Source organism: Medicago truncatula, chromosome 6 (genome assembly GCF_003473485.1).
Source record: "Medicago truncatula cultivar Jemalong A17 chromosome 6, MtrunA17r5.0-ANR, whole genome shotgun sequence".
In the NCBI taxonomy this organism is placed as follows: Eukaryota; Viridiplantae; Streptophyta; class Magnoliopsida; order Fabales; family Fabaceae; genus Medicago; species Medicago truncatula.
The window spans coordinates 33,098,319-33,122,175 of record NC_053047.1 but is presented as its reverse complement, the minus strand read 5'-3'; the positions used below and the strand labels follow the sequence as shown (position 1 = coordinate 33,122,175).

The window sequence follows — 23,857 nt, the reverse complement described above, 5'->3', positions numbered from 1 at the left end:
GTCTTACATTTGTGCTTTTTGTTTTGAGGAATCTTGCAGTTTTACTTGAATATACCTTTATTTATACAAAACATTAAGGAAAAGCAACTTCTTCATCCTTAGAATTTGAAATGGCCTAAAAGGGATTTGGTTTATCAGAAGTGAATAAAGTGCATATATATCTTTTTTTTTTTTTTTTTTGGTAGATAGACGAAATGACAAAGCCATTATAAACTCTCTCACACACAAGTGGAGGTACCGGGGTTCGAACCCTAGTCATTGCATTCGGCCTAACAATTTCAATGGCAACCATGCATTTGGCTCCTCTAAACACCTATCGTAAAAAAACGGCAAAATTACACTTTTAGTCCTTTAACTTAATTTCAGGTAACAGTTTGGTCCTTTATCTTTTTTGCATTTCAATTTGGTCCTTTTTGTCCATTTTCATATGATTTTTTAAGTTTAAAATTCATGATTTTATTTTCTTATGGTCTTTCAATCTTCAAATCTATGATCATCGTCTATGTTTGCATAAGAATATTAGATTTGAAACTTGAAAATGTATATAAAAATGGACAAAAAGGACCAAATTGTTACCTGAAATTAAGTTAAGAGACTAAACGTGTAATTTTGCCTAAAAAAAACACATACATGAATTATTTTAGGCTAAAATATGGTTTTGGTGCCTGCAAATATGTTTCGTTTTGGTTTTAGTCCCTGTAATTTTTTGTTTTGTTTTTGGTCCCTGCAAATATGTCTCATTTTGATTTTGGTCCCTGGCCCCACTTTTGTGATGATTTGCACACGTGACACATGATGACTGACCCATTTATTAGAAAAATAGTCCCTGCAAAATCTTTTGATTTTTAAAAAAGTCTCTGCAAAATATTTTGCAGGGATCAAAAACAACAATTTTTTTTTAAAGAGACTAAAACCAAAACGAGACATATTTGCAGGATGAAAACCATATTTTAGCCTATCATTTTATTACTAGTTAGGTTTTTCTTTTTTGAAGAAATTATTACTTAGCTTAAAAGAGAGCATGGTTCAACTTATAGAAATAAATCCCATACCAACGTAGAATTTATCACTACTAGAAAACACACGAAGAAAATTTTATTTTCATTGTATCTATGAAAATACATGAAACTTCTATCTATTTCAATACAAAATATACTTCCATTGTCGTAAATTATGTGTCACTTTAACAATTTTACGTAAATTAAAAAATGTATTTAATTTGCTAAAAGAAAATGTATTTAATGTTGTATAGAAAAAATCAATTATGAGTAATTTTACTAAAACATCATTCATCAATCGTGGTATAGAACATAATAGGAAAAAATAAAAATTAATGATTTTATTATGATTATAAAATAAGATATAATTTAAAGCAAACAAATCTTGTTAGACCATCCTCAATGAAGGTGTCTCAAACTTTCAAGATTAGACTGGTTTTTTCTAGATTACCCTCTTTTGTTTAGGATTTACCATCTCATGATATAACTAATCAAAATGTATTATACATTTACAACGTTAAATGTCATAAATGAGTCAATTTTTTCTATAAAAAAATCAATTATAATCATAAAGTAACTTTTAATACTTTTAATTTTTATTTAATTAAAGACATGACTACATTAGAAGTTCTTTTTCTTATTTATTTGTAACACTTTGTTCCTTTATCTTTATTTTTTTTCGTTTAGGTCTTTTATCTCTTATAAAAGCAAATATACATCCTTTTTCTCATTTTTAAAAAAAAAATACATAATATTATTTTTTTAAATATATTTTTATTAAAAATGAAAAAAATCCAGAAATATGATGAAGATGTTCGTCATCTTCATCTTCTTCCTTTGAATCTTCATCATCTTCATTGAATCAAAAAAATTTCTACACAAATATATCTCCAAACATCATGAATTAATGTTATATTCACCTCAAATCTTCTTTTAAACTCAAAAATCAAAACCCTGTACAAAAAAAGATTTAGTTTCATCGAGAAAAAAAAAAGTTGTCACACCGTATATTATTATTATTATTATTATTATTATTATTATTATTATTATTATTATTATTATTATTATTATTATTATTATTTTCTAACTCAATATTCAAACCGGCATAAAAATAATCCCAAAATTGAGAGTAGCTTTGCGCATCAATTTTGTTGTTTCAGAACAATCTTAACTTTCGTAAAGCCTAACCCTTCCGCCAGTGACTAAGCCTCCAACATCTGTGAAATTAAGGTTTTGATTTTTGTGTTTAAAAGAATATTTGAGGTAAATATAACATTAATTCATAATATTTGGACATATATTTTAGTAGATTTTTTATTTATTTAAAGAAGATGATGAAGATTCAAAGGAAGAAGATGAAGATGATGAACATGTTCATCATATTTTTGGATTTTTTTTTTCATTTTTAATAAAAAAAATGAGAAAAAAGATGTATATGTGCTTCTAAGAGAGATAAAGGGCCTAAACGGAAAAAAATAAAGATAAATGACCAAAGTGTTACAAATAAATAAGATAAATGACCCATAATGTAATCTTGCCTTAATTATATTTAGGTGTTCAATCTTAATTAATTTACACTACATGACTGGCTTAGAACAATTAAAATTTCACATCAAATTTCTGGGTGCGGTTATGGTGCATAAGGAAATCCTTATGCAGCCTGCATAAATCCAGAAATGGTTTTGGAGTACAACTGACAGAAACCATTTACACAGCAAAATGGTTTTGGCATAATTTTATACAAAACATACTATAATAAAGACATTTGTGACTGTCATTGAACCAAATCAACACTCTTAAATCATCATTGAACTAAAATGATGATTTCCGCGGTTGTAGTGTTGTTTCGTTTTGTTTCGTTTGGTTTCGCTTGGGGGCATAGGAAGCAATTATGTTGAGCTACCGGTTAATGGGCTGAGATTTATGCAGGGTGCTGGAAACCATTAAGTACATCTAATGGTTTTGGAGTACAACTCACAGAAACCATTTCTGAATTTATGCAGGGTGCATAAGAATTTCCTTATGCACCATAACCGCAGCCCAAATTTCTTTCATCTGAATGTCCTTAAATTTATCAGTTATATTCATAAAATTTCTTCTTCCCATTTTGATTGTTCAATTTTTTCGTTCCCAACTGTCGCATTTTTCAATTTTCGTGAGAATCGTCGTCATTCGTTTGATTCCAAATATCGTGAGAATTGTCGTTATTTCCAGTACCACGTCAGGTATGGTGACTTGATTTTTCTTTTTGATTTGATTTTTCTTGGTTGTGATGTAGTTAATTATAACAATTGAGTAAGTCATCTGTTGTACTTTGAGGGCTGCTAGCAGGTGTTGCCGCTGTGATGTTGTGGGAGTCTACTATATAACATTTTTTTGGATGCTGCTTGTAACGCCCACTTTCGTTAATTGTTTATTTAAATTGAGTTTAGGTGATTATATTATATCTATATAATATATGCATGATTATGGTATGATTTGAATGATTTACGTTATATTGATGGTTTAGTCGATATTGTGATAAGTTATGAGTTTTGGAAGATTTGATAAGATTAAGGGATTTATTTTATTGTTAAATAAAATAAAGATTTGAAAATAATATAAAATATTTAGTTGAGGGCTGTTTTGATATTTTAGATAGTTTTGGGGGACAAAGTGAGATAAGATAAGTAACTAAGAGGAGATATAAATAGGAGAGACCTAGTTTAGAAAAAACATAACGTACGTACGATTGTTTTTGGAGAAAAGGGAGAAAAAGTCAAGAGAATATAAACCAAGAGGGAGAGCTGCGATTTCTGCAAATTAAGGTAAGGGTGAGACTAATAATTCAATAATGTTAGTTGTTGTAATTCTGATGATTAATTGACAAAGTTAGGATTGTTTTAGAAAAGTTTTGGAATTAGGTCAAAACCTTAAAATTGATGATTAAACGGTAGGAATTGATTAAACTGTTGTGAAAAGTGTTCCTGGACCTTAGAATATGTTTAGGACAAACTTTGGAATCAATACTAGGCCTAGAACCATGTGAATCGTCGGATTTTTGTGAAATTAGGAAGCCTGGCCGTAGCGACATTCATCGCTCGCCACGGCGAGCTATGAACTTCGCCTCGCGAGTGATGAACGTTCATCGCTCGCCTCGCGAACCCCTTTTCCTCGCCTCGCGAGTTCCTTTGGTATCGCTCGCCATAGCGAGCAACCTTACTCGCCATAGCGAGCTAAGGCAGAGTGCATGTTAGATTTTGTGTTTCGACCTTTTTAGTTGGACCTTGAGTGCCTTTGAGTGCCTGAACATACCTAGTAGTGATTAGGAATGAATGTAGGGCAAGATTGGACCCAGAACAACTTTAATTTGGGAAATGTTTGGTACTCGCCATGGCTAGTAAGAACTCTCGCCTCGCGAGCACTTCCAGCTTTGAGTGTCTTGAGTGTTTGTGCGATCTGTGTCGCACGTTTGGATCAAGAGTGAACCCCATTATGGTAATGAGACCTAATGATGACGTTTAATGCAGTCTGTAAAGCTGTTTAAGATATGTTGATATTAATTGAACATGAACTAATGTATTGTACAATTATGCAAGATATGAAAGTTTAATTATGATGCAATTGTTGTGCTAATGATATAATGACATCATCCTGTTATGTGACTTATTTATGCTGCTGCCGTTATTTAACTAAGTGCATATTGTATATGAGTATGATGAAATGATGAAGTTTAGCTCCAAATTATTAGATGCATGTTGATATGATGATTACGATGTTTTGTTCATAAGAGTCCATGCATAGCATTTCATTAAGTTTAGTCCTCACCACGATTATTAGGAGCTTTGTCCTCCGCACGTTTTATAGGAGCTTTGTCCTCCGCATGATTAAAGTATATTAATACTTATGATGATGATTGGTACCACATGCATATAAGGAGTCTAAGAGCATTGTCACATTGTCATGTCCAAAATGCTATGTTGTTGATGACGATTGAATATGTGAATACGTGATACTTGTTATTTGAATATGCAAAGTTATTCAAGAATGATTATGATGTTAATGTTAATTTATGATTCGAATTACTTGATTAACATTATTTTGTTATGAAATCTCACCCCTTCTGCTTGAAAATGTTGCCCTTCGTATGGGTAACTTGCAGGTGATCGTGCTTAGTGTGCAGTTTCCGTCGTGAGTGGCCTTGCCTTCACTGTGTCGTCAAGGTTGCTCTGATACGTAACGGGATGGGGTTTAATGTTATGCATGCTTCATTCTCTTACGTGACTAATATGTTATTTTTATAATGATATGGATTATGATCTGAACTGTTTTGATGGGGCCTGCGTGCCAAAGCGGTTTATGACTATGATATGAATTCCGCTGCAATGATTAAGATATTTGGTTAAATTATTATTTAACTGTTTTGGATTATGTTATATGTGATATCCCGTTGTTATGATGCTTACTCTGATAAATGATTTAAGAAATTTGTATATTGGGAAAACGGGGTGTTACAATTGGTATCAGAGCAGGTCGGTCCGTCCGGTCAGTTAGAAGAGTCGTGTCGAGTCTTAGTAATATTTATATTACTATCTTATGTTGTTGTTGCTACTTTTGTAGAATATCAGAATGGCTGGAAGAAACGATGATGCGTTAGCTGCTGCTCTACAAGCTGTTGTCCAAGCTGTGGGACAACAACCTAACGCAAATGCTGGTGCGAATGCTGATGCTAGGATGTTGGAGACTTTCATGAAGAAGAACCCTCCAACTTTCAAAGGACGTTATGACCCTGATGGAGCCCAGACGTGGCTTAAAGAGATTGAGAGGATTTTCCGGGTTATGCAATGCACTGAGGATCAGAAAGTGCGGTTCGGTACTCATCAGCTAGCCGAGGAAGCTGATGACTGGTGGGTTGGTCTTCTACCTACCCTTGGGCAAGAAGGAGCTGTTGTGACTTGGGCTGTGTTAAGGAGAGAGTTCTTGAGAAGATACTTTTTGGAAGATGTTCGCGGGAAGAAGGAGATCGAATTCCTTGAGCTGAAGCAAGGAAACATGTCTGTGACAGAGTATGCTGCCAAGTTTGTTGAGTTGGCGAAGTTCTACCCGCACTATACTGCTGAGAATGCTGAGTTCTCGAGATGTATCAAGTTCGAGAATGGTTTGAGGCCCGACATCAAGAGGGCAATTGGATACCAACAACTGAGAGTTTTTCCGGATTTGGTTAATAGCTGCAGGATCTATGAAGAGGATACCAAGGCTCACTACAAGATAGTGAACGAGAGGAAGGGCAAGGGACAGCAGAGTCGTCCTAAGCCGTACAGTGCCCCTGCTGATAAAGGGAAACAGAGAATGGTCGATGATAGGCAGCCTAAGAAGAAGGATGCTACTGAGATTGTGTGTTTCAATTGTGGTGGGAAAGGCCACAAAAGCAATGTCTGCCCTGAGGAAATCAAGAAGTGTGTTCGGTGTGGCAAGAAAGGTCATATTGTAGCTGATTGCAATCGTACGGATATTGTGTGTTTTAACTGCAATGGAGAGGGTCACATTAGTTCACAGTGTACTCAGCCTAAGAGGGCGCCGACTACTGGTAGGGTCTTTGCCTTGACTGGTACTCAGACGGAGAACGAGGATCGTTTGATCAGAGGTACTTGCTATATTAATAATACTCCTTTAGTTGCTATTATTGATATTGGTACTACGCATTGCTTTATTGCTTTCGATTGTGTTTCTGCTTCGGGTCTTGATTTGTCTGATATGAATGGAGAGATGATTGTCGAAACTCCAGCTAAGGGTTCGGTGACTACTTCTCTCGTATGTTTGAAATGTCCTTTGTCTATGTTTGGTCGTGATTTTGAAATGGATTTAGTTTGTCTACCCTTGAGTGGTATGGATGTGATTCTGGGTATGAACTGGTTAGAGTACAACCACGTTCTTATTAATTGTTTTAGCAAGTCAGTGCATTTCTCTTCCGTCGAGGAGGAAAGTGGTGCAAAGTTTTTATCCACTAAGCAGCTGAAGCAACTGGAACGCGATGGTATCTTGATGTTTTCATTGATGGCTTCCTTATCTATTGAGAATCAAGCAGTGATTGATAGGCTACCGGTGGTGTGTGAATTTCCTGAAGTTTTTCCGGATGAGATTCCTGATGTGCCTCCAGAGAGAGAAGTCGAGTTTTCTATTGATCTTGTTCCTGGAACGAAGCCGGTGTCAATGGCACCATATCGTATGTCTGCTTCCGAATTATCTGAATTGAAGAAACAGTTGGAAGACTTGCTTGAGAAGAAATTTGTTAGACCAAGTGTTTCACCTTGGGGAGCGCCGGTTTTGCTAGTAAAGAAGAAAGATGGTAGTATGAGGCTATGTATTGATTACCGACAGTTGAACAAGGTAACTATCAAGAATAGGTATCCACTTCCGAGAATTGATGATTTGATGGATCAGTTAGTGGGTGCACGTGTTTTCAGCAAGATTGATTTGGGGCCAGGTTATCATCAGATTAAAGTAAAGGTTGAAGATATGCAGAAGACAGCTTTCAGAACGCGTTATGGTCACTGTGAATATAAAGTTATGCCTTTTGGTGTTACCAATACACCTGGAGTGTTTATGGAGTATATGAATCGCATCTTCCATGCATTTTTGGATCGGTTCGTAGTTTTGTTCATCGATGATATTTTGATCTACTCCAAGACTGAAGAAGAACATGCTGAGCATCTGAAGATTGTCTTGCAAGTGTTGAAAGAGAAGAAACTTTATGTCAAATTATCTAAGTGTGAATTCTGGTTGAAAGAGGTGAGTTTTCTTGGCCATGTTATTTCCGGGGATGGTATTGCCGTGGATCCGTCTAAAGTTGAAGCGGTATCGCAATGGGAGACTCCTAAGTCAGTTACAGAGATTAGAAGCTTCTTGGGTTTAGCTGGTTACTACAGAAGATTTATTGAAGGGTTTTCCAAGTTAGCTCTTCCGCTAACGCAGTTGACTTGTAAGGGTAAAACTTTTGTGTGGGACGTCCATTGTGAGAACAGTTTCAGTGAATTGAAGAAACGTCTGACGACTGCTCCAGTGTTGATTTTGCCGAAGTCAGATGAACCTTTTGTGGTGTATTGCGATGCGCCCAAGTTGGGTTTAGGAGGTGTGCTTATGCAAGAAGGTAAAGTGGTAGCTTATGCTTCAAGACAGTTGAGAGTTCATGAGAAGAATTATCCTACGCATGACCTCGAGTTAGCGGCTGTAGTCTTTGTATTGAAGATATGGAGACATTACTTGTATGGTTCGAGGTTTGAGGTATTTAGTGATCACAAGAGTTTGAAGTATTTGTTCGATCAGAAGGAATTGAACATGAGGCAGCGTAGATGGCTAGAGTTGTTGAAAGATTATGACTTTGGTTTGAATTATCATCCAGGTAAAGCTAATGTTGTTGCAGATGCCTTGAGTAGGAAGACATTGCATATGTCCGCTATGATGGTCAGAGAGTTCGAGTTACTTGAACAGTTCAGAGATATGAGTTTGGTTTGCGAATGGTCACCTCAGAGCGTAAAACTGGGTATGCTGAAGATTGATAGTGAATTTCTGAGAAGTATCAAGGAAGCACAGAAAGTCGATGTAAAATTTGTGGACTTGTTGGTTGCTAGAGATCAGACTGAAGACAGTGATTTTAAATTCGATGATCAAGGTGTGTTGAGATTCCGAGGAAGAATTTGTATTCCAGACAATGAAGAGATTAAGAAGATGATTCTTGAAGAGAGTCATAGAAGTAGCTTGAGTATTCACCCGGGAGCTACGAAGATGTATCATGATTTAAAGAAGATTTTCTGGTGGTCTGGTTTGAAACGAGATGTGGCACAGTTTGTGTATTCCTGTTTAGTTTGTCAGAAGTCGAAAGTCGAGCATCAGAAACCTGCTGGAATGATGGTACCTTTAGATGTACCAGAATGGAAATGGGATAGTATATCGATGGATTTCGTGACGAGTTTGCCGAATACTCCTAGAGGGAACGACGCAATTTGGGTTATTGTTGATAGATTGACGAAGTCGGCTCATTTTCTACCGATTAATATTAGTTTCCCTGTTGCCCAGTTGGCAGAGATTTATATCAAGGAGATTGTGAAGTTGCATGGTGTTCCTTCGAGCATTGTATCAGATAGAGATCCAAGATTTACTTCTAGATTTTGGAAGAGTTTGCAAGAGGCTTTGGGTTCGAAGTTGAGATTAAGTTCGGCCTATCATCCACAGACAGATGGTCAGTCGGAGAGGACAATTCAGTCGCTAGAGGATTTGTTGAGGATTTGTGTTCTTGAGCAAGGAGGAACTTGGGATAGTCATCTTCCGTTGATCGAGTTCACATACAATAATAGTTATCATTCTAGTATTGGAATGGCACCTTTTGAGGCTTTATATGGTCGGAGATGCAGAATTCCGTTATGCTGGTTTGAGTCAGGTGAAAGAGTGGTCTTAGGACCAGCGATCGTTCAGCAAACTACTGAGAAAGTTCAGATGATTCAAGAGAAAATTAAAGCGTCGCAGAGTCGACAAAAGACTTATCATGATAAGCGTAGAAAAGATCTTGAGTTTCAGGAAGGAGACCACGTATTTTTGAGAGTCACTCCTATGACTGGTGTAGGACGTGCTTTGAAGTCAAAGAAGCTGACCCCGAAGTTCATTGGTCCGTATCAGATATTGGAAAGAGTCGGAACGGTGGCTTACCGAGTGGGTTTACCGCCGCATCTTTCGAATTTGCACAATGTTTTCCATGTGTCGCAACTTCAGAAGTATGTTCCGGATCCATCTCATGTAATCCAGAGTGACGATGTGCAAGTTAGAGACAACCTTACGGTAGAAACTTTACCGGTGAGGATTGATGATCGTAAAGTGAAGACGTTGAGAGGCAAGGAGATACCTCTCGTGAGAGTCGTTTGGACGGGAGCGACTGGTGAAAGCTTGACGTGGGAGCTTGAGAGTAAGATGCTAGTGTCTTATCCAGAGTTGTTTGCTTGAGGTAAATTTTCGAGGACGAAAATCTTTTAAGTGGAGAAGAGTTGTAACGCCCGCTTTCGTTAATTGTTTATTTAAATTGAGTTTAGGCGATTATATTATATCTATATAATATATGCATAATTATGGTATGATTTGAATGATTTACGTTATATTGATGGTTTAGTCGATATTGTGATAAGTTATGAGTTTTGGAAGATTTGATAAGATTAAGGGATTTATTTTATTGTTAAATAAAATAAAGATTTGAAAATAATATAAAATATTTAGTTGAGGGCTGTTTTGATATTTTAGATAGTTTTGGGGGAGAAAGTGAGATAAGATAAGTAATTAAGAGGAGATATAAATAGGAGAGACCTAGTTTAGAAAAAACATAACGTACGTACGACTGTTTTTGGAGAAAAGGGAGAAAAAGCCAAGAGAATATAAACCAAGAGGGAGAGCTGCGATTTCTGCAAATTAAGGTAAGGGTGAGACTAATAATTCAATAATGTTAGTTGTTGTAATTCTGATGATTAATTGACAAAGTTAGGATTGTTTTAGAAAAGTTTTGGAATTAGGTCAAAACCTTAAAATTGATGATTAAACGGTAGGAATTGATTAAACTGTTGTGAAAAGTGTTCCTGGACCTTAGAATATGTTTAGGACAAACTTTGGAATCAATACTAGGCCTAGAACCATGTGAATCGTCGGATTTTTGTGAAATTAGGAAGCCTGGCCGTAGCGACATTCATCGCTCGCCACGGCGAGCTATGAACTTCGCCTCGCGAACCCCTTTTTCTCGCCTCGCGAGTTCCTTTGGTATCGCTCGCCATAGCGAGCAACCTTACTCGCCATAGCGAGCTAAGGCAGAGTGCATGTTAGATTTTGTGTTTGGACCTTTTTAGTTGGACCTTGAGTGCCTTTGAGTGCCTGAACATACCTAGTAGCGATTAGGAATGAATGTAGGGCAAGATTGGACCCAGAACAACTTTAATTTGGGAAATGTTTGGTACTCGCCATGGCTAGTAAGAACTCTCGCCTCGCGAGCACTTCCAGCTTTGAGTGTCTTGAGTGTTTGTGCGATCTGTGTCGCACGTTTGGATCAAGAGTGAACCCCATTATGGTAATGAGACCTAATGATGACGTTTAATGCAGTCTGTAAAGCTGTTTAAGATATGTTGATATTAATTGAACATGAACTAATGTATTGTACAATTATGCAAGATATGAAAGTTTAATTATGATGCAATTGTTGTGCTAATGATATAATGACATCATCCTGTTATGTGACTTATTTATGCTGCTGCCGTTATTTAACTAAGTGCATATTGTATATGAGTATGATGAAATGATGAAGTTTAGCTCCAAATTATTAGATGCATGTTGATATGATGATTACGATGTTTTGTTCATAAGAGTCCATGCATAGCATTTCATTAAGTTTAGTCCTCACCACGATTATTAGGAGCTTTGTCCTCCGCACGTTTTATAGGAGCTTTGTCCTCCGCATGATTAAAGTATATTAATACTTATGATGATGATTGGTACCACATGCATATAAGGAGTCTAAGAGCATTGTCACATTGTCATGTCCAAAATGCTATGTTTTTGATGACGATTGAATATGTGAATACGTGATACTTGTTATTTGAATATGCAAAGTTATTCAAGAATGATTATGATGTTAATGTTAATTTATGATTCGAATTACTTGATTAACATTATTTTGTTATGAAATCTCACCCCTTCTGCTTGAAAATGTTGCCCTTCGTATGGGTAACTTGCAGGTGATCGTGCTTAGTGTGCAGTTTCCGTCGTGAGTGGCCTTGCCTTCACTGTGTCGTCAAGGTTGCTCTGATACGTAACGGGATGGGGTTTAATGTTATGCATGCTTCATTCTCTTACGTGACTAATATGTTATTTTTATAATGATATGGATTATGATCTGAACTGTTTTGATGGGGCCTGCGTGCCAAAGCGGTTTATGACTATGATATGAATTCCGCTGCAATGATTAAGATATTTGGTTAAATTATTATTTAACTGTTTTGGATTATGTTATATGTGATATCCCGTTGTTATGATGCTTACTCTGATAAATGATTTAAGAAATTTGTATATTGGGAAAACGGGGTGTTACACTGCTGAAATAGTTATGTGATGAGGCTTTTGTTCTTTTGTTTGGACTTAAAGGCTTTGGCTGATAGTGATGCAGGTATATGCGTGTTAGCAGATTTTATTAGGTTGGCTGTTTAAATATAAAAAAAAAGTCACGATACCTGACGCAGTTCTAGAAACAACGACAATTTTCACTATAATTGGAAATTGCGGCATTTTGAAACGACAAAATTGAACAATCAAAATGGAAAGAAGAATGAAAAAGAAACAATAATTGATCAATAGGGAATAATAAAGAAGAAGAAATTTGAATGAAGGAGATGTTTTTGTTCTCACGTTTAGGGTTCTGGAATGGAAGAAATTTTATGAATGCATTGATGAATTTAAGGACATCCAGATGAAAGAAATTTGATGTAAAATTTTATTTGTTATAAGTCTTGTGGTTTAAATTAATTAAGATTGAACACCTTAATATATATATATAAAAATCATTTGCTGTTTCAATAAAAAATAATTAAAAGTATTAAAAGTTACCTTATGATTAAGATTAACTCTCCTTAAAAAAATAAAATAAAATTAAGATTAACTCTTTTATTTTTAGAAAAAATCTACTCATTTATTTGATGTTTAATGTTACCTATGTATATATTACATTTTGATTGGTTGATATCATGAGAGGGTAATTACCCTCTAAACAAGAAACCGTAACGTACGCCTCACCAGATTTTGATACCTATTAGATACTCTCATTAGGAAGAATTCTTTTTAATATTAAGAAATTTATGTAAATAGTGGGTTTGAACTCAAAGATTGAACACTTATTAAATATTATTATTAAAAAGAGGAGTGATATTTGTACAATTCATTTTAAACAACTTTTGAGACAACCACTTTTCCTCCTTTTTTATTGGATAAAAAGAATAGAGAGAGAAAGAAGAAAATAGAGAATAAAAACACATGTGAGTATGAGAGAGAGATTGTCTCTAAAGTTGTCAAAATTTAACTGTACAAATATCGTTTCTCTATTAAAAAATAAATAAATGAAAGATATATACATATTTAAATACCCAAAAAAAAAAAAAATACCCAAATTAAATGTATGCTTTTACTATCCGTAAAATTTGGGATGGAGGGAGTAATAAACAATCCAAATATAACCGACCAAAAAAATCAACAACCTCGTAACGGCAACACATGTAACATAACATTCTTAATTTATCCGATAGATAGAGAGAGTGTGACATAACTGACTCAGCAAACAAAACTGTGATTCACAATTTTCACATACCCTCTTTCTTCAATTCATTCAATGGCGGATCAGAACAAAAAACCTGAGATCTTTGAACTCAACAATGGCACCATGCAGCTCCTTGTTACCAATCTTGGTTGCACTATCACCTCCTTCTCTGTTCCTGCCAAAGATGGTTCTCTCTCTCTCTCTCTCTCTCTCTCTCTCAATTTTTATATTTTAATTGTTTCTGACATGTCAATGAATTGATGTTTTTGTTTGTAACATGAAGGTGTGTTATCCGATGTTGTTCTTGGCCTTGACTCTGTTGAATCCTATCAGGTATGATTTGATCCAAAAAAAAACTTTTTTGTAAATTTTATCTTTTATTGTACTTGGATTTGCTTCTATCATTGATGGTTATATTTCCCTTTTCAAAATTCTACATTCTTTCTAGCTTCAACGTTGATACGAGAAATTAGAATTGTATATATATAAACATAAACAAGATTTTAGAATTTAAATCTCTGCGACACAGACACTTCTGATTGAAGGCATGACCGATCAGACACAGACACATACACGACACTGGCAAGTGTGATTACGTTGAATTATGTCATTGTCTAGAAATTTTATTGGACATGTCCATGTCTAGTGTTTGTGTGTGTGTCTGTCTAAAAAAATAGTGCATTAATAATTGTTAGTAATGCAGTTGCAATCGTGATTGCGATATGGTCACTAAGGTCCTAGAAGTCTTAATCTTGTGATGGTTTTAGATAGCGGTTGCAATAAAGGTTGCAATTGCATTACGATCCTTGATCATGATCAAATATGGCCGATCCGGCCTCAATTATGGTCACGTTGCTGTTTCAACAACATGAAAAACCGTTATATCGCAGCTCATATCGCGGTCGCAGACCTCTATTTAAAACCCCTGTAAATACAATGTTGTTACAATTCTTAAAGTTGCTAAAAATTGTAGATTTATGTGATTTCAAATTCAATCGTCAGTCGCAATCACGATTGTGTACGGAAATTTCAAACAACACACAGAGAAACATTTATGTATCCATGTGTATGTGTATATGTATGCATCAATGTATAGTTTTTAGTTTCTGGCATGATTGATTTGCTGATTTTTTTATTTTTTTTATGATTTTTGTTACAAGCAGAAAGGTCTAGCTCCTTATTTTGGCTGCATTGTGGGTCGGGTTGCAAACCGGATTAAGAATGGAAAGTTTACACTTGATGGGGTTGAGTACTCGTTGCCTCTCAACAAAGCCCCAAACACTCTCCACGGTATCCATTCTATGAATGAATAGTCTTTATTTTTGTTGTGCTGCATTATGCTACGAAAAATAATATTTTGCTAACGAAGTGCTTGATTATGAAACTTCATTAATTCTCAAGTTTTAAATCTCTCTATTGCACCAATTAATGATTTTCACTAGCTGAGTTCCTGAAATGTGTCCAAATTTCAGGTGGAAATGTTGGGTTTGATAAGAAGGTATGGGATGTACTTGAATATAAAAAAGGCGAAACTCCATCAATTACTTTTAAGTATGACAGTCATGATGGAGAGGAAGGTAGTGCTTATTTCCTCTTTCCCTTTCACTTTTAAGTATTCGAACTATGTAGCACTGACACTTCATATTGAAGGCATGTCCGAGTGCTCAACACCAACACGGCACTTTTGGTCACATTCAATCATTTCTATTCTCTCAAATTATTATCAGTGTCTTCGTGTTCGTGTCATTGTCATTACTTGCAGTCACTATTTTCTTCCATTCCCTTAATCTGATTTTTGTTTTCTATCGGACAAGGTTATCCTGGCGACATCACTGTCACTGCAACTTACACGCTCACCTCAAGCACGACTATGAGGCTCGACATGGAAGGAGTGGCAAAGAACAAGCCAACCATCATTAACTTAGCTCAGCATACCTATTGGAACTTAGCTGGCCATAGCTCAGGGAATATTCTCGATCATTCAATTAAGATATCGGCTAATCATGTCACTCCTGTTGATCAGAACACCGTGCCAACCGGTGAAATTGTGCCCGTGAAGGGTACTCCTTTTGATTTCACATCTGAGAAAAGAATAGGTGATACCATTAATCAAGTTGGTTTAGGATATGACCACAATTACGTGCTTGACTGTGGCGAAGAGAAAGCCGGTTTGAGGCATGCTGCAAAAGTTAGGGATCCATCAAGTTCAAGGGTACTTAACTTGTGGACAAATGCACCTGGGGTGCAATTTTATACTGGAAATTACGTCGACAATGTAACCGGCAAAGGAGGAGCTGTATATGGAAAGCATGCCGGATTATGTCTCGAAACACAAGGATTCCCTGATGCAGTAAACAAACCGAATTTTCCATCCGTTGTTGTTAAACCTGGCGAGAAGTATCAGCATTCTATGTTGTTTGAGTTTTCGATTGAATAAACATTTTTGGAGAGTTGGAGTGAGTACTGAAATAAATTCTGCAGACTTGTTCTGCTTATTATTATGGTTTTGAACATGAACTCTGGTTGCTACTAGAACTGTTTACTTGTGTTTAAATAATTGTCTTGATTGTGAGAGACTCAGTTTTAAGAGCACATCATGAGCTGTTTTTATTTTATAATTCCTAAATGTTACATCATACTGCAAAATGAATCGGCTAAAAATTCATTTTTTTAATAATGATTTTGTAGTTCATGTAATCCAGCATGACTTGAGGGATTAGATTTGGCTCTTGTGAAATGCAAATATTTTACTTTGTATAATTTAATGTATACCACATTGTTGTTTATAATCTATAATAGAAGTGAGGGGGAGATGATAACTGGCATAATTGAAATGATAGAGGAACTACTTATTAGATTTGCTGTGTTGTTTTTAAATATTAAAATAAGAAAGTTGTATATTACATCGTATGTATTTATCTTGAGAACTTTTAATTTTTTAAAACTTATTCATATTTAAAAAAATGCTCGTAAAAACCAACAGCCACCTTAAGTTTTTTTAATCAAGTTTAATGACTAAATACATTCCTTAAATGCGAATAAGTGAGGAATTTGAGGTTCAAACACTGACACTTGCATATTGCAACTTAATATCCCGAACCTAAATAGAAATTAGGGTTTTAAGGGCACATTAGTAATTAAAGAAAATGGTAAGGGTAATTTGGTAATTTTGGCAACCTAAACTTCATATAAATAGGAACCAAACATTAGTTTTCATTCTATTATTAGTAGGATCAATGTGCTTTTATTTGGCTCTGCGATTTTTATCATGTAGGAAACTTCTTTCCCATTTCCTATCTTCAGTAAACCAATGTGAATGACTTAAAAATCAAACTGACATTCCCAAGTGGGACCCTAAAAATGAATTGAGAGCTTAAGTGATATTTTGTTTGGACCTCAAATGTAGGTCATTCATATTTTCTTTTAGAGCTTATAAGACTACACATTGCACGGTAAAGTGGAGCTTAAAAGTCTTAGGTGTCAGTTACGGTGTAGGCAAGCAGTGGGGCGCCACTTGCAAAGCTTTTATAGCATAGCAGAACGGATCACATTGGGTAACCTACACCCAAGTGTTTTGGTAAACGCAAGAAAGTGTTCAAGTTAGTTAGTTAAAACCAAAGTATGTTTGATATGGAATAAGTATATGTTGATTTACCAAGGGAAGTTTCATAATACAGTAAAAGTATTGTATCGTATATTATATTTTGATGTATGTTTTTAATGTAGCATGCTATGTCTTATCCCAAATTTAGAAACTCACTGAGCTTGTTGTGACTTTATAATGGCTTAAACCTGAAAACGAAACAACGGAATGGCTTAAGGCTTCAACGACTTTATAATGGCTTAAACCTGAAAATGAAACAACGGAATGACATCTTGAGTTTTTTTTATCTCTCACTTATTATTTTCTACAACTTATACACAAAAATAAAAATAAACATCGTATTTGACATAAAAATTTTGATATCCAAGAATTATTTCCGTTTATTAAGTGGAACACTTAAGAAATAACACAGAATGCTTCCAATGTTGATATAGACCATCTAGAAAAGTTGCAGTATTAACATTGATTACATTTTATGAAACTGGAGCATATAGCCAATACACTCAACTAAATGAAATGATGAATTGGTAAGTCAAAATAATTATCCACATGTTCAAGCCAAGTCCTATTCTGAGAAACCACACATCAGTATTATCTTTACATTGTACGAACCAATTCAAGCGGTAACATTTCCATTGCCAGCTGAAAATTCAGAACAAGAAAATTGTTAAATGATTCTTCAATGTTAGTGAAGACTGATCAGTGATGAGAATGAGGATAAAATGTAGATACACCTACCCAGAGTCGTGGAGTTCTTGAATCAGACTTTTTCTGCAATTTAGATAGCTCTGACTGGAAGGTTATAACAACTGCAACTTTGAACTCAATTGAAAAGGGACTGCATGAAAATACTAATAAAATGAGTCCTTAAGATTCAGTCTGCCATATCTATGAAATGTTACAAACATAAAGTACTTCATGAGAAGATATTTATGAAATGAAAAATGCCAAAGTCCAAACTCAAACAAGTTGTATTTACAAGAGTTTCTTTTCTAATTAAGATCTTTTTAGAAACAATGTTTAGCCTAACTTCTTTTAAGAAGAGAAGTAAAAATAAGTCAGACCAAACAAAGCCTAGAAACCTATGAAAACAAGCCAATAACTACTTATGGAGATGTCATGTCATAAGCTATTTTAAAAAATCTTTCCAAGTTCCAAACATGTCATAAGATAAGTCCAAACAAAGCTCTTTCAAACACCCTTTGTGTCAACAATTTAGAGTCATTGTTTGCGTGTGCGCGCAGGTACATGTGTGTGTTACGTTATTAGTTATGGACATATCATTTACTCTATGAAATACACATTAGAAGAATATCCTCATGAACGAGAAACATACCCGGCAAAGATTGTTGGACAGGTCAAAAGACGGGGAAGTATTACATAGATAGGCAGGGTCAAATTACGGCACACATCTCCATCTGCTATCTGCTCAACAAAAAAGAGAATAAAAAACTTGTTGAGAAGCGCGACATGCTCTTATACAAAACCAGCATCACTTGCCTGAGTTGTTTGAATCAGAGAGGTTTCAGTCACAATTTTTTCTCCATGAAGAATGGATTCAACGCGGAATAACTGAATGTCAATTGACTGAATTGGAACCGCTGATCGTTCTACAGTTAGCTCACCATTAAGAGGACTAGACAAAGAACATTGAGTACATATTTTTCCTGTCACTCGGAATCCACCTATTCAACAATAACTTCACATGAGTCCCATAAACTTTTTCCATTGATTCATACGACGAAACCAGAGGTTTCACTTATACCATGCTTGGATAAACAACTTAAAGTGCTTATGGTACAAGTGTTGATCATATATGTGCTCAAGTATAGGTTATGACAAAAATCAAGTCAAACTGTTCTCATATAAACTATAAGTTGTTTTGTTTTCATAAGATATCCTAAAGAGCTTAAGAAAATAAACTGAAAACAACTTATGACATAAACTCTTCCAAACAGTCTCAGCACTGCTTATGCCAATAGATAAGCTCAAATTAGCCAATTCAAACAGACCCTTAATAGAGTTCAACTGTTCAAGTACACAACTACTGAACTTTCCACTTACGGATAAAACAAAATTAATATTGTTGTATAAGATCAGAGTTACAAATTGAGATTTTTAGGCATGAAACATTGCGCTAATTTGTTTTCTTTTCTATGTTTTATAGTTAGATTGGGAGAACATGTACATTCGTTGAAGGTAAATCAACACACCGGATTTTAATTCAGGAAGAAGAGGATGTCGTTGAGTGTCTTGAGTAATGTAAAAGATGACCATCTCAGGAGGTATTGGTCTTTGCAGAAGATCACCTGAAATTTTCCACCGACACAAGAGACATTAGTAATTTAATCATTCACAAATACATAAAAATAAAGAATAGGAGAGAATCAAAATATACCTTTATCACTTTCAATAATAAACTCCGTCGTTGCTGATAGTGATTTATGCAAGTATCCACGAGATATATCTACAGTCAATAAATACTATAGAAGCTATCAATCACCAGGCGGCTAAATTTTGTGAAATTTAAAAAGAAGGAAAGAATTAACTGAAGTTTTAAATTGACAGTATATCAAACTTAAAACTTTTTTAGATGTAAAATAAAAGAGATAAAAACAATGGTAGAAAATAATAATTTCATCATAACAATCAGTTGCACAACAAAGCACCACCAGGGTCTAGCGCGCAGTGTGTGTATGTATTGTAAACTCTAGGGGTACCGAGTTTGACTCCTGTCCTACTGATAAAAAACATTGTACAACAACAAAACACTTTCAAATGACAATTTTACCTGGATACTAATATCTGCCCCATGGAAAGTCTCATAAAATCTTTCTAAATCCTCATCCTGTCTAAGATTCAATGAAAATGGTATCTGCCATACAGATTGTAAAACTTACAATGAACACAAGGAAGCAAGTTATATAAACCAAATATTAAACAGAGCAATTTGACAGATATAATACCTAATCATCGCTGATAAGAACGGTATATTATAGATTATTTAAGTGTTTAAAAAAAATAATTGGTAGAGAAATACCGAGTAAATTGTGTGAAATTATGTACATATATGACAGAAAAAGCTATTCAATACAACATAACATCAATTAAAGCATCAATAGAAAGCAAAGCACAAAAAAACTAGAACTCGAATTTGAGTAGCTCAATATTTTTTATCCAGTAGAGAACAAAAAACAGAATCTGTGCTTTGATATTTATTGACAATGGTATTCAGTTAAAAGATTATTTTTTTGACTAATTAATTAAATGATTTAATTTTAAGAAATACTAGAAAAAATTCTACTTAAGCAATCACACCATATAAAACTGCTTTAAGTAGACAGAATCACATTTGTTCAATTGATATACTACCTCTGTTGTACCCGAACCGATCTTTCTGGAAGATTGGACCTCAACTGTCCTTTTCCTGTTTAGAAGACAATCATAAGAATCATGTTCACTTGTCCTATTATGTTTTTCATCCAAAAAGACTAAAATATGGTAGAAAACGTTAGTTAATTAGATATATGGCTTGGCAAAAAAATGTGAATGAAAGAAAAGCAATAACAAAATTGAATAGCTTAACTAGATGAAGAAATAGGACTCCCAACATTGCAATACTGACTTGATATGGTTTTCATGAGGGAAAATTGCATAATCTTTGGATGACTCATAGTCTAAAACATTCACTAATCAATTAGTGATTGAATTTAATTTAATAATTAATCATTCGTTGTAAACAAATTTTACCAAGACTTCTTTTAAGTACATTTTCCTATCTGATCACATCATAATGATACTACTTGATACTTGTTTATGAGTATTGCAAGATGATGACGTGCACTTAGATGGATTTGACTCCTCTAAATTGAGTTGAGAGTAAAGCGAGAAAATAGAGAGTTAATATTTCAGGATTCGGCTTCTCTAAAGTGACCATCATCAACCATTGATTTAAAAATCAGAGGTAAATACTGCATGAGTGTAATCAAATCATGAACATGTTGAAATAACAATCTTTGATTGACTCACTTTTACACTTTACTCCCTTTAGAGAAGTCAAATTCAATATTTCAACAAGTTCATGATTTGTTATACACAATGTAGCCAGGATCGAGTGCTGGCTCGTAGGATCTTACGATTCTATGTCCCACGGCACCTCAACCGTGCTTCGACTTCACTCCGGTTCGTTTTTGCTCTATCTTCCTCTGTTTTTTGCTGTTTTTCCCCTGTTTCCTCTATTTTTTTGCTTGTTTCCTCTGTTTTTCCTCTATTTTCTCTCTTTTTTTTTGCTTGGTTCCTCTATTTTTCCTCTATATTCTCTGTTTATATTTCTCAATACTATCAACAACCTACCGATCCTACTTACGAACTGTGTTAACGTTCCTCGTTTTTATGTTCCTTCACCGGCCGACCAATCCTATGTAGGATCTTGATCCTAACTACATTGGTTATACATCTTGATCCTAACTACATTGGTTATACATGTTTTATTGGTCATCAACGGTCAATATTATACACTTTAACTCTAAAGTGAAAAATTCACTTTAAAGAGGCCTAATCCTGATTAGATTTCTGAGTAAAAGTTGCAAATACCATTCATGTATACTTATCAAATAGCTAGTAATTTCTCTATGAATGTTCAACAGTATTGCCAATCGAGGATCATGGATAAAAGTGGTTTGCTGGTTCAAATTCTGCTATCTGCCACTATTTGACACTACTTTTAACTATATAACATATCGCGGAACAATAGCAATTTGTTCAAATTCTACAACGCTATAGCTCCATAGTGTCGCCATAGCCGCTTTTTGACAACATTGCCTATCAAGACGTCCATAATTTGTTATACATGTTTATGTAACATCAACAGTTGACATGTTCATGAATGATTCATATTACTTCTTTCAAAAGAAAAAAATGAATGATTAATATTACTCGCTTTAAATTCAAAATTTAGTTGCTCACTTTAGGGAAACCGAATCTTGATTAGATTTTTGTGTAAAATTACTTATACTATTCATGTATACTAATACTAGTATGCCTGTTTGTTTAGATTGACTTAATTTGAGTTTATTTACGGCAAAAGCACTTGCGAGACTCTTCGGAAACTTATGACATGTTCATTTGCTATTTTCAACTTATTTCTATAAGCTCTTTAAGATAGCTTATGAAAACAACTTATAACTTCTATGAAAACAATTTGACTCTATTTCATATTTTGCTTTAGAAATAGCTTGATACATAAGCACTGATATGATAAAAGCTTATGCTATAAACACTTAATTAAGTTGCACACCAAACCAAAGCCTTATTAAACTACTAGTAATATCCCTATGAATGCACAACAAACAATTACTTTGAAAAGTAAATTGTCAACTTACACAATTGGGATTGGCTTAATAACACCATAGAATGACTCAACAACCCCAGCTGATCCACCACGAACCTTCAAAATCATCGAAAAAATAAATTCAACTAAATCCATTATTAAACCCAAATTCAAATACCCTTTTGTTCAAATTCAACTGGGTCAATCAAATTTTTGCAAAAGGAATAAATTTTTTACATAAAGTTTTCATCTTTACATCATTTTTTTTTGTATGAGTGGTACCTGTAAGTTGACAGATCCTTTGATAGTAAGACGAATTCCATAGTGTGAAATTGAAGACTGTGTTTTTACAATTATTTTTCCTTCAAGAAGTTCCTGAAAATTCAAATCATCAAGAAAAAAATTCAGGGTCTCATTCTATATATACATAATGAACTAGAGAGAGAGAGAGAGAGAGAGAGAGTTATACAGAAGGGCGATAGATACGATTGGGACGAGAGAGTTTGAGGTGAACAGACATTGCTTCAAGCTTTGTCTGATGCTTCCAATGGCGTGAAAGTGTGACAGGTTTAACTGTCCCTAATTGCAATTTTTTATATTTATGTTTTATTTGCCTTCTAGTCCCTTTAAATTTCTTGTACCGAGCACAATAACAACAGTTGTTAAGTGGTATGTATGAGCATTCTTAATTTTTTGTTTGTAAAAAATAGTAATACGCACTCAATCTCTTCAATCGAGTATTTTATACAATTTTTTTAAATGATACTTACTAATCAACTATCAATAATTTTATATCATTATATTTTAATTTTTTAATATTAAACAAGTGTTGGTCCCACTTGAGATTGGAGATCTTAAGTGAGTCCTCGAGTCTTAAAAGACCCTAAAAAAAGTTTCTCTCTAATGAGGGTACTTAATAGATACCGGTGTTTAAAACCCTCCCATTAGAGATTGTCTAACATTTTGTGTTTGTTTGGTAGTCATAATAAATGAAATCACATAAGAATACCACATTAGCGTGAAAGCCGAAATTCCTCCTTCTCATTTTTTCACTTCCATGAAAGCTAAAAATGGAAGTTGGACACATCCATCGCCAAACCAAGATCATGATCTCTCTAACACTCACATTTTTCACATTTTTATTAGATAAAACTCATGTGTGTTTCACACTTTAGAAATAGATCGCACATAAGGTTGGAAGATCCACTTGGGTTTCACCTAAATAATTAGTCTTAAATTTGGATGAGGAAGAACCAATAGAGGAAGAAATCATATAAGAAGGCACATATGCTATCATTGTTCTTGACCCTACATTTGGTAATCCTCACAAACCAGGAGGGTTACCGCATTACATCACAAAACACCTTTAGAAGTCCTCCTTGATAGTAGTAGTACACAATTTTTTGGACCTACTTGTTGCTAGAAAACTAGGTAGCAAATCAGAATCAACAACCACAATGTCTGTCACAACTGGTGGTGGTGATGGTCACCAACTTGAGGCCCCTTATATTTGTAAAGGTTTCCAATGGACCCTTGAAAATGTTTGCTTTATTGTTGATGTAATTGTTTTACCCCTGGCTTGTTGTGAATTAATTTTGAGAGTTAAATAGCTTAAATCCTTA

At 34.6% G+C, this 23,857-nt stretch overlaps 2 protein-coding genes across 2 annotated transcripts; one reads left to right on the top strand and one right to left on the bottom strand.

The window, feature by feature from the left end:
* The first annotated feature begins 13,251 nt into the window (after positions 1 to 13,251).
* On the top strand, positions 13,252 to 15,920 carry LOC11413122 (galactose mutarotase). The gene is made up of 5 exons (XM_003619790.4): positions 13,252 to 13,489; positions 13,586 to 13,635; positions 14,466 to 14,592; positions 14,775 to 14,879; positions 15,117 to 15,920. The coding sequence occupies exons 1-5, from the start codon at positions 13,375 to 13,377 to the stop codon at positions 15,737 to 15,739; spliced, it is 1,020 nt and encodes a 339-aa protein (XP_003619838.1). The 5' UTR covers positions 13,252 to 13,374; the 3' UTR covers positions 15,740 to 15,920.
* A 1,340-nt stretch (positions 15,921 to 17,260) lies between these two features.
* Positions 17,261 to 22,865, bottom strand: LOC11422226 (vacuolar protein sorting-associated protein 26C). The gene is made up of 11 exons (XM_003619789.4): positions 22,705 to 22,865; positions 22,518 to 22,610; positions 22,288 to 22,352; positions 20,279 to 20,333; positions 19,698 to 19,781; positions 19,305 to 19,389; positions 19,120 to 19,215; positions 18,407 to 18,591; positions 18,243 to 18,331; positions 17,645 to 17,744; positions 17,261 to 17,548 (listed from the first exon to the last, which is right to left on the bottom strand). Exons 1-11 carry the CDS (start codon positions 22,753 to 22,755, stop codon positions 17,504 to 17,506), a joined length of 948 nt encoding a protein of 315 aa, XP_003619837.2. The 5' UTR covers positions 22,756 to 22,865; the 3' UTR covers positions 17,261 to 17,503.
* Between the last annotated feature and the right edge of the window lie 992 nt (positions 22,866 to 23,857).

Excerpts from the sequence above, each read along its gene's own strand:
- LOC11413122 (XM_003619790.4), top strand. The coding sequence starts at position 13,375 with ATGGCGGATCAGAACAAAAAACCTGAGATCTTTGAACTCAACAATGGC. Across the intron at positions 13,636-14,465 it reads ACTCTGTTGAATCCTATCAG|AAAGGTCTAGCTCCTTATTT; the intron begins GTATGATTTGAT and ends TGTTACAAGCAG. Across the intron at positions 14,593-14,774 it reads AGCCCCAAACACTCTCCACG|GTGGAAATGTTGGGTTTGAT; the intron begins GTATCCATTCTA and ends TCCAAATTTCAG.
- LOC11422226 (XM_003619789.4), bottom strand. The coding sequence starts at position 22,755 with ATGTCTGTTCACCTCAAACTCTCTCGTCCCAATCGTATCTATCGCCCT. Across the intron at positions 22,353-22,517 it reads AAGGATCTGTCAACTTACAG|GTTCGTGGTGGATCAGCTGG; the intron begins GTACCACTCATA and ends ATGATTTTGAAG. Across the intron at positions 18,332-18,406 it reads CTCTGATTCAAACAACTCAG|ATAGCAGATGGAGATGTGTG; the intron begins GCAAGTGATGCT and ends TTTGTTGAGCAG.